General features: G+C 47.1%; 1 protein-coding gene across 1 annotated transcript in view; it reads right to left on the bottom strand.

Annotated features, from left to right (window-relative positions):
* Nucleotides 1-11,392, bottom strand: part of TBCD (tubulin folding cofactor D) — a 124,357-nt gene that overhangs the window by 91,434 nt on the left and 21,531 nt on the right. The window contains exons 11-13 of the mRNA XM_032970076.2: nucleotides 10,998-11,058; nucleotides 10,272-10,346; nucleotides 171-265 (exon numbers count right to left, since the gene is read on the bottom strand). Coding sequence (XP_032825967.2) covers nucleotides 171-265; nucleotides 10,272-10,346; nucleotides 10,998-11,058 — 231 coding nt within the window. The remainder of the gene's footprint in view (nucleotides 1-170; nucleotides 266-10,271; nucleotides 10,347-10,997; nucleotides 11,059-11,392) is intronic.

Genomic DNA, 11,392 nt, shown 5'->3' with positions numbered 1-11,392 from the left:
TGGCTTGGGGATGATTTCATCCAGCAATATCTTCTGAGGCTGACCAATATCTCCTGAGGCATTGCACCGACAGCCAATGCCTGCTGTCTGGATGATCACGACGACGACAATGACATTGACAATGATGTGAATTTCGCACGCTCGTGTGTGTGTGGCCGACGAGCTCTTACCGTCGGGGAGGCGCGAGGGCAGCAGGAGGCCTCGGCGGCCCAGCTCGGCCAGCGCCAGACACCCACCGTGCCACGCCTTGTTCGTCTCGCCAACGCTGGCGGGGGTTAAACAGATCAAAAGGTCAGAGTCAAAATAGTTTCCGGGCTCAAAAGAGCATTGAGGCAGCGCTCATTTCCTCTTTACAGCCCTGAGCAGCCAGCCAGTGGTGGAAATTCCACACACTGACAAGACAATCACTGTTGACTTCCACCACAATGTGGTATTCATTTTTTATCGACCCCACAGGGATGATGGGCCCGAGTTAACCCCCAACCAGGATTTTAACTCGCAACCCTTCCCATTACGAGCCGCCCGCTCTCTCCCGCGAAGCGGCCTGGCAGGATGAAACCGATACATCGGTGGAGTTGTCTTTTACACCATGCAAGGGCTCGCTAGGAGCATGAGCCTCTTTTGTAAGAGAGGCCTGTTAATTACAGTGCTCCCATTATCTATATAAGTCTATATACGTCATGCTATTGGATGACCACCACATTTAGCAAGAGACGCAAATAACTGTTGCATCGCTGAATGACAGGTCATATTCACGTACATAGACATGAGGTTATCAAGCCTATTCAGGAAATAAAAACATATTGTTAATTTGTTACTATTATATTCTTAGCTCTTTCGGTGAAGTCACGTTGAAGGGAAACAATAAAATAATAAAATATATATTTTATATATAATATATTTCATATATATAAAATATATATTTTATATATATTTTATTGTTTCCCTTCAACATGACTTTACCGAAAGAGCTAAGAATATGAATTACTGCAGTCACAAAAGCTTTAAATAAAAATGTATTGTTACTATTATTAGGGGTTCTATGCAAAATATCAGTACAGCACATTGGCTTTAGCAGAACTTCCTGCATTGAAAACAAATCAGACTTTTAGATGATTAAGACAAATGCGTGTGATGAATGGGTATAGAGCACTTGTATCTACCAGGATGGTGATGATGGTGATGATGATGGTGATGATGATGCTGATGATGATGGTGATGATGATGGTGATGATGATGGTGATGATGATGGTGATGATGATGGTGATGATGATGGTGATGTGGTTTCATGATAGCAAGGATGAAGTTGATGGCAAAGCTGTTTGATGATGATGATGATGGAATCTCTCTAAGCCGGACTACATTCGTGGGAGAGCCTTTTCCACCTATAGTGGACGTCTGGCATCCTGGAAATAAATTACCGATCGCACAATTCTCTCTGTGTGCCATGTCCAATCTCAAAGACGTCGGCCATCGAGGACATCCTTCCATTTAACTCTGCCCATGACATACCCCTCCGAGTTGAAATCCGATCGTTCAAATTGATTACGTATCTTAATTTGCTGTGTTCTCCAGCCTCTTGTGGCACACAGAATTCCCCGGTCAGATCCCATTCACATTCAGTCTCTTGTTTTCTCATTGCACGTCCAAGAAACCTAACTTGACGAATACATCATTCTGAATACATTATTATAAAACCAAATACGTGACTACTAAAACACTTAATTTACATGTACATGCAATTAATACTAAACTTTTAATTTACAAAAAATGCCCTCCGCCCCCCCCACGTCCTCCCGCATGCTGCCACCACAGTCGTCCATTCCCCAGCACCGTTTGCCATCGTCCTTACTCGAATCGTCACCATCATTCGCGAACGTTCTTCCAAGCCCCAGCCGTTTAGCTCCCGTCGAACGTGGTGCCGTTTGTCGCTGGCCGCTTGCCGTTGCGACACCCCCCTCCCTCCCCCCCTTGGGGCGCCGTGCTCAGCAACCGTGATTTTAATAAAAATAAAACCACAACAACAAAAAATATCACAAAGGGGAACCTTTTCTAAGTGCGGCCAAACGGTTCCCCTGCCCGTCGGCCCTTGCCTGCCCCGTGCAGGTCCACTCCAAATGGGTCGCTTTATGCGCTAGTAAAAGCCATATTTTCCACGTGAATGAGCTGACCTTTCCGAAGCCGGTCGTCAATTACTGGAAATTTACGAGCCTATCGCCAAGATAAAGATCGGCGCAAATTACGTAAACCCTGCTTAATATACGAAGGTAGCCCTGCAACTGGCCGCACTGTACACGGGAGAGGTGGGGGAGTGACACAGTAGCCCGCAATGTGCTCTTGAACCAGGGACCAGAGTTTGATTCTTGGCCACGGTCAACATCAGTCTTCTTATAAGTATGGCTGATGTTGCCTGTTCTGGATGGTTACCAGAGTCGTCGCACGCTACAGGAGAGTTTTTAATTGTCTGTCTGTGCATCGAATGTCCGCATCTAACGTCAGTGGCAGGTAATGCCTGAAAATATTCTATGCCTCCCCGTGTCTTCACCAGCAATTGAGATAAAAATCCGGATTAGCTAATCATTATTTGTTTTGCGCCGATTTTATTTGCTTCACTGCTCTACTTTCTTTTCATGGTATCGCTTTTGCCATTTTGGTGACTCGGGTGACACTTGAAAATGCGAGACACGAGACAATATCCTGGTCTCTTCGAGTTCTTGCCTGGTTGAACAAAAGTTAATTTGAAAATCGCAGCAGGCTACTGCGTCATACAATCTGGTACGGGGGAGTGTGTGTGACCGGATTTTTGCTCGCCGATAGCATTTTCCCCCAAAAGGTCTCGGTACGGCTACACAAGGGGGAACTTTATCTTTGTTTGTTGACCAACTTTGTTTGTAACTTTATTGACGCCGGGCACAAGTTTGGGGGTGCTGCGTACTTTCCGGAGCGTCTTTTCGTCCAGAGATTATGGTACGATGATGAAGCCCTCCACCAAAGCATTGGCGCCTTTTGTGAATCTATTCATGGTTTCGTACAAACTTTTTTTTTTACCTTACCTGCAGCTATGATCATTTGGAACGAAGGAGCAAGAGTCAATAATTGCCCAGGGTATGTAACAACTCGAGCCTCGGCATGTCAAAATGTAGCCCGCGTGGATTAGCGTCGCAAATATGAATATAATCAGAATAGAGGATAATTTAATCCATCTGGCACGGCGTTAAAACACACATTGCATTCACCATCAGGAATGCACATCCCACGCCGCAACTCAAAATATCCACGCTACTTAAAACGGGCACACACCCAGAGGGGGCAGCACTTCAATTGCCACTCGCGGAAATGTGTGAAAGCTCCGATGCGCGATATTTCAAATCAAATCAAACTTTAATTATATAGCACAATTCGCTCAAAGAATGCAATGCAAATTGCTTTACAGGACTAAATGAAGCGACTAACGCAATAAGAATTATACAACCCTTAAAAAACGACATCACATTATAGTGAGCTAAAAATATAATAAAAACACAATAAAAGCAACTCAATTAAAAGCCAATCTAAAAAGGTATCTTTTAAGATTACTCTTCCAAATGCGCGCACGCTTTGTCCCACCACACTTGACGCACAGATCGACTGAACCACGGTGCTCCCACATACACCTGCTGGGTGAACAGACGCGGACGGATTTTATAAACGTGCACCACTGTTTTAACGTCTGCACCAGGAGATGGAATCTCTGGGTTTGCGAGTCCGGTGTGCGAACCGGTGCACAGCAGAATTCCCGACATAAACTGGATTGGATTTTTTTTTAAATCTGCATTGTTCTGTACCGTCGTCAAAATCACCGAACGCATTGGGTGTGTCCCAACAGGGCGAGCACGAGACGTGGGAGGGGAAAGAAAACACATCGCAGTTTTCTCCCCGGGGGGCTGCGCACATTACACACCGACCTAGATGCAGGTAAGTTACGGCCCTCGTTTCAAGTTTTACGAGAGCGGATCAAAAGCTTTGCACCGAGCAAGGCAGATAAGACGCAAGCCGCCCCGGGGCTAGTTTCTCCTCCGCGGACCGCCGCCAGGGACCATCACCGGCAAACCCCCGTGCCGTGGCCGAGAGCGAGCCGCGAGCGTGTTCGTCGTAGAAAATGGGGAGCCGCGGCGCAGTGGTTAACGCACTGCGCTACAAAACTCCAGGAGACCCAAGTTCAATTTCTGCTCACGACCAACAACAGTGACAGCGAATATTTGAACTGGTCGAGGGCTCCCCTAGGTCAGAGCAGCCTTAAATGAGTACCTAGTGCGGTTGGGCACGGTGTTGACCACTCACCCACTTGTGTGCCGTGCCGGCCATCACAGGTGCTCGCAAATAGCACTTGCCCCGAAAGTAAGTTAAAGGCTATGCAGGAGATATTTGTTTCGTCTTTGCCATGAAAACATCTCATTTAGAGCTGGGTTCTTCAATTATTTGAGTAACCAATTACTCTCTTGATGATCAGTTTGATTATTCATCTACTTGGATAACATGAACGTATTTGGGGTGGGAAAAAAATCTCACTTCTGTTCCCATCACATCACTGGAAGGGAGATGGGCGCTGCAATGACATCGTCATTGTTGGCCACGTCACGCTGGGCGTGGCTTGTAGGGGTTTCCCACCTTCAGAAGGAAGGGATGTCAGGGAAGTAGGCAAATTATCAAGGGGCCCAAGTAATCGATCGAAAATAAATAAGTCGATTGCCATTTTTTATTCGAGTGATCAACTTAATCGTCGCAATTCTAATCTCAATAGACCAGACACAGGGAAGGGTTGTACTCCACGAGTCAAGGGGTGGAAATAGTTTCAGGAGCTGAGTCCCTGACAGTCCCGGCTGAAATTAAGCCCTCCTTATCATGCCAGTCACAAATGTAGCTGGCATGTGTCATGTTTGTGATACGTCTAGGAGATGGCTGTTGTCTTGTAAAGAGAGACCTGGGTGGTGTAGTACCTGGATTGTGTAGTACCTGGATTGTGTAGTACCTGGATTGTGTAGTACCTGGATTGTGTAGTACCTGGATTGTGTCGTACCTGGATTGTGCAATACCTAGATTGTGTAACATGACGCCACTGCAGCCATGTCACTACGGCACACATGAAGGTGGAGAGTTGGACATCCTGGGAGAGTGCAGCCCGCGTGTGGATCCACAAGGGACCTCTGTGTTCCGAGTCCCCGGCTTGTTTGTTCACGATGCAATAACTATCAGCACTGGCAATAAGAAATCAAGGGGGGTACGCCGGGATCCGCCGTGGTGGGGGACGACCGACGACATGGGAAAAAAGTTAACTCCGGAGCGGAATTCGAGCGGAGGCAAAGGAAAACAGCGGAAGAGAGCAGAAGAGAGGACAGCAGCGAGATGACGTCACAGAGTTCGGAGGTCACTGCCGGACAGGAACCACTTAGGAATGGTGGTGGCCTTCTTCCGGCAGTGGGAAGCTAGTGGGCTCACAACGACAACAACAACGATTGGCATTCTTGGAGCACACTCCGAACAGTATGCAATGCATCTGTAGAAGCAAGTGAGTTGCAACAAAGTATTATTTTTAAATTAAAAACGTGATTTTTCACGTTAATATCTGAATGAGGGCTAAATATTAGAGGGTGTCATAGTGCTAAGTAAGAGGTAATGTTTCATGTGCAGGCATCGAAATTGTAATTAATTCCTCCGGACGCAAACAGCCGCATCGTAAAAAAAGTCCCATTAAGTTGCTTCTCCAGTCTGCAGCACGAGTGCTTTTAAATTCCTGCGTGGGCTGACTGCACTTTACCATTTTGGGACCAAGAAAACATCAACGCAGAAAAACGGCCACGAGCATTCTACGCAGCAATTAAGATACGAATCTGCTGCCCCGCCACGGAGTTTTCCAGCTGCACGAGGAAGGGTGACACATTGGAGAAGACTAAATACAGTACAATAACAAACTAATCAGCTGACACACTGGAAACATCACGGGTGGAAACGAAGACATCCGAGGGCCATATGGAAAGACCAGGACCAGGTGGATCGACCAAGCAGACAGAGTCTTGGCACAATGGGATCTAACCATCACGCATGTGGACATCACGAGCGGAAACGCATAATTCCAGCCGATGAAGAGGAAAATGAATACGAGTGTGCGGAACCTTTTGTCAGTCCACTGCTGGAAGGTCTTCCCACGTCACGTCAGGATCGTGGGGATTGGTTTGACCATACTTCGCCACGTTGGTCAGTGCAGGCTGCCGAAGTGCAGGAGACGTAGGCATGGCGGGCATGCAGAACGGGTTCAGGGAATCGCTCGCCACTGATGTTAGCCGTGTCTGGGAATTGAACCGAGGGCCCTGGGATCATAGTGCAGGGCTCTACCCCACTGTGTGCGTTCCATGCGATAGCGTGACTTTACCGACAGAACCTTTACCGAAAGAACCAAAGAAGATGAATGCAGGTCCCTATGAAAGTTTATATTTATTTACATTCAACTTGAACTCCGAATCATTTGAGTTGCAAATTGAACAAATAACTTCCCCGGCATGTTACTACATATCCTTATTGCGTCAATGTCAAATAAATAGCGTGCATGGGTTATTCAAAATGCAGGTATAAGTACATAAGTAATATATTTAAACACCTCTTAAGCTCGATTGTGAAATCGCAGATCGTATAAGTTACAGCATCGCAAGTGGTATAAACATTACAACATTTTGATGGATGGAGGAATCTTCCATTCAAGTAAAAATTCTGCTCTTTCTTGACATTTATTTTGTTTGTACAAGGCAGAGCCCCACACCATCGTTCCATTTTCATAATGTTCAAACGAACGGGGCATCAAAATGGCCCACTGCAAAATGACGAGGAGCTCAAGAGAGTGCACGGTAGAACAAGAACAAAACGCCACCGCGGCGGAAGCATCTCGTGAACGCTACAAGCGAGTCACACGCAACTCACGAGGTTCGCAATGAGCACTGTGATTAATGTAAATAGCCTGCTTTAGGCTAAATAACCCCCCCCCACTCCCCCCGTGGAATTTGGGTGGTCCTGATTCTGGTCATGTGAACGCAGAAATCCATTCTTGGGGTCGTTGCCGCCCGTAAGAGTCATCTCGTCTTGCAGAGTCGGTCAACGGGAAAGCACAAATAAGGATGGCTCTGTCAATCGTGCTACGGTGGCTAGGAGATGTTAACTACCTCGCCCGGTATACAGAAGGTCGTGGGTTCGATGCCGACCCTGGCGATGCCTTTATATTTGGAGTGTGCATGTTCTCCCCATGGTGGTCGTGTGGATTTTTCTCCGGGTCCTCCGGTTTTTCTCTCCACATTTAGAATCAACATCACCACGCGTTGAGAGTATTTGGCTGCTAAAAATTAGCACGCGACATTTGTGAAAAAGAGCAATATAGCTCAGTGGACCTTACCTGGTAAAATGAAAATAGCACAGTTATATACAGTAATGTGCAAAGGCACTCTACCCACCTGCTCAGGCTCAACCAAAATTCTCGCATTGCAATGAAGGTGGTGCCGTCTTTAAAATGAGAGGCTCAATAAAAGTCCTGTTTAGTGTGCGGCACTCTCTGATAACGTACATGAATGTTGTTTAACCCAATACACTTCATCAACATCATAAGCCACGGTCAATCCGTCTGACCTCCGTGACGCTCATTAAGCACAACACTCTCCTTGCCGCTCATGTAATGCCCATGGACATCACGGCTCATCTTTCAGCTAACCCCCCCATAAATCCCATTTTCACCCATTCACTCCACATACGAAAATCGCATCTTCTCCTGGCCACGACTACCTCGGACCAGCACAGACCAGTGGCACCGTGGCCAGTTCTGGCTGGCCAGCTCTGCACCACGACCAACCCGGACTCCCAGGGCACGAACATGTGACTGCTGTTTCCCCCTATCCCCCTCCCGCTCCCCAGCCTGTTACGCTAACGACCGTGCGCCAACATATGAACGGGCGTGCGGCTGCCAAGACCGTGTGTTAGGAGCGCGTAGGATATAATCCAGGCTTCACAGCCCCCACAACGAATTATTCATTAACCTCTATACGGTCACGTCGATGGGGCAGCAGGCTGCTGGGCTTGCGGTCAGAAAGTCACCGGGTCGAACCGACCTCCTGGCACGACAGCCGAAACAACGATGCAAGTTTCTTAAATTCCCCTCTTCCCCCGCCCCGGCCTCTGTCCACCCAGCAGCGTAAGTGGACTCACCACGGTCAGTCGATGGCCAGGTAAAGTGTGGGTAACTCTCACCTCTTCTGAGACTTCAGGCCAATGTGGAAGAGTAGGCCAAAATAACCTCTAGATGGGCTCTATAGAGTTTGCTCCAGAGGAAGCCCTTCCGCAAGCAGTGGCGTGAGTGAGCTGCTGCAGGGCTGCACCACTTTACAAACAGAATGCGGTAAAAAAATCATGAGTATGGTACGCAATGTACATTGATACTCGGGATGAGTTTCGGATGTCAACATTTTGTATCTTTTCATGATAAAGGTTTTTGGGTTAGATCGCGTTATTTATAAATGTGTCGTAACCCTCCACCACCCGACACGGCCAATCAGCAAAAAAAGTGTCACGTTGGCAAAAGACAAATAGTTCACTACTTTAGCCCACCGGTGTGTTGAAGAGTGAATCCACAACATTTACTATTCAACACACCGGTGGGCTAAAGTAGTGAACTATTTGTCTTTTGTCAACGTGGCACTTTTTTTGCTGATTGGCCGTGTCGGGTGGTGGAGGGTTACGACACATTTATAAATAACGCGATCGAACCCAAAAACCTTTTGTATCTCTTTCAGACTTTCTGATCGCTTCCATTACTTACAAATTTCATATCTTCGTGCCAACGATGGCATCACCCGATGTCACGCAGCATTAATTTTGTTGGCAAAGGCGCGTAAGTGACATCACGAAAGTGACGTCACGTCCTTTGATGTCAGGTTATCGCTCTAGGGTTTGGTGTTACATGTTATTTATGTAGTTTATTGTTAAAAATTCGGTCACAGTCCCTATGATCACTGTTACATTGCATTTATGGCTGTATTTTGGTGATTTCGAAAAGTTTTTTGGTTTGGCCATGTTTGTTTGTTGTAGTACGGAGTTAGACTGATGGCCTTAATCTAAGTTTTCTTGTGGTTGTTGTTGTTGTTTGACTTGCATCCCACTGGGATATTTGCACACAGAGTTGGTGTACGGTGCTTTTTCAGGAATATTTTGCTGTTTTTTTCCTGGATTTCCTGTTTGCACCGTCACATAGTCACTTTAAGATGTTTTCTTGTTCATGTTTTTGTTTTTTGTTTGTTGCGGTTGCACCAGATTCAAGAGCCGAGTGGCTTACAGGGCTATACCAAATAAATGAAATGAAATGAAATCGGATCAATCCCAAGCAAATGCTTTTGTCGGATCGTCCAAAATGTCGTACTTCTAGGCACGAGTTGGCGACTTTTTTCTTGGACTAATCCAAAACTCGGGAACACATCGCTAATAAATGCATGTGCTTGTGAGCATCACAGCATGCAGCATAATACGTTGCGCTTTCTAATGTCAACAAATTGGAAACATCAGTGTGCATGGCTTATGATGAATTTAGACACTGATTTGTCAACAGCAGTTTGCTTATTGCACAAACATAGCTGACCGAGGCCCAGAGGTGACAAAGCACAATCCTGCTTGGTCCCCTTTCCCATGAATACATCATCATCAAAACAATAATATTAATTGACAGAAGTTTGTCAATACACTACTCGACTTCGGCCTTCCCCCCATGGTGTGTCAGCTGTAGGAGGGTTGTTTGACCATACTTGACCACGCTGGACCAGTGCCAGCTGGCGAAAGAAAGGGGACATAGGGCCGGCTCAGATTTCACGAGCCACTGATGTCAGCCATGGCTGGGAATTGAACGCAAGTAGCCAGGTAGCATGGCGAGCTAATCACGGAGCCACCGCTGTTCCCCATGAACACAGTCACCACCAACCACCATGTTCTAAAGAGAGGTGGAATACCCCCGAAAAGCCACACCCAACACAATGCAAAAATAATTATAAAGATGACGTCGCCAAGCTCCGCCTAACACCTCCCCCGTCCAGCAGCACGCGTGGGTACAGAGTAGGGGGACTTTTTTCCATCAACCATTTTCGTGTTACCCCGTTTAGTGGAGTTATGGAACCAGTGCAGCAATGGATCGCTTCAGTAATCTGAGAGTCCGACCCTGCACACGTGCAGCAAGCGTTGTGCACAACAACATCGGTGAGCAGGCTCCGCAGCAATACCTGAGACACTCCAGTATGGACGCCACGACGTCATCAGCCAGGTCCTTCTGTAGCCTCCCCGTCACGCGTCCAATCCTGCCACAAGCAACAACAAAAAACTTTTCCACCGGCACATCCGAGCCGAGCCAGACCAGGGCCCTCACATTACTATGGGTTGTTTTTTTTCACTGGAAATTTGCCACGCAGAGCCGGAACCACACCGTGATACGCTGGCCACATATGAATCTAGCTCGGGGCCAAGCAGGGCCAGGTGTATGGAGAACAAACCATTTGTTGCGCGTGACGTCAGTGCACTCCAGACTGAGCATCTGTGAAAAAGAGCTTTATAGCTCATCGGATTCCTCCAGTGTAAATAAATATTTAGATTCTGACCATGAGGGCACGGTTCCTCCGCGTCATCTAAATGTGTCTCAACACTTTCGGCATGGCCTCAGCATAGTAGCTCATGGGCCAGATTGAAAGCTGGTACCACCGTGGGTAGCAAAACTTTAGCCGTACTAATTCACTTTTATGGATAATATGAGTGAATTACTTGATAACCCCCACTCATCTAAAATTGTTATCACATAATTCACGATTATTGGCCACTTAAAGAGATTTGAACGACCAACATCATGCTGTCGCATCGAGTTGAGTAAGCACGACATCCCGTGGGAAAGTTTGATTGTTTCTCAAGCTGTAGAGGTGCATGGGGGGGGGGGGGGGGGGTACGTGATCAAAACTCACCCTTTGGCAGCCGACCACCTGACAACAGTGTCCTTGTCTTTCAAGCCAAACAGCAGATGCTCTGCAAACGCAAAGCACACGCCGGAGAGGAGTGCGATTATTTAACCGACGTGTAAATTCACATTTCTAACACGAAGCAGGCTTTTCGCGATCGACGTTATGATGGCGTAATTGGGTTTTTGGGTTGGATCGCGAAACTAAAATGTTGTGTCGTGAACCCTCCACCACCCGACGTAGCCAAAATAGTCGAGTTGCCACACGACGAACAAACACGGCCAGTTGATCACTGCTTCAACAGCACCGCATTTAACAACTGGGTACGAGATGTCTCGCTGGTAGTTAACACCGCCAGCGTCATCACGCGGTTGCCAAAAATCTGAAAATGTCCTGGAGTC

Source organism: Petromyzon marinus, chromosome 43 (genome assembly GCF_048934315.1).
Source record: "Petromyzon marinus isolate PM22_M1 ecotype Great Lakes invasive population chromosome 43, UKy_Petmar_22M1.pri1.0, whole genome shotgun sequence".
Taxonomy (NCBI): domain Eukaryota; kingdom Metazoa; phylum Chordata; class Hyperoartia; order Petromyzontiformes; family Petromyzontidae; genus Petromyzon; species Petromyzon marinus.
The sequence above is the reverse complement of the archived record's forward strand: the minus strand, read 5'-3'. Positions and strand labels throughout refer to the sequence as shown.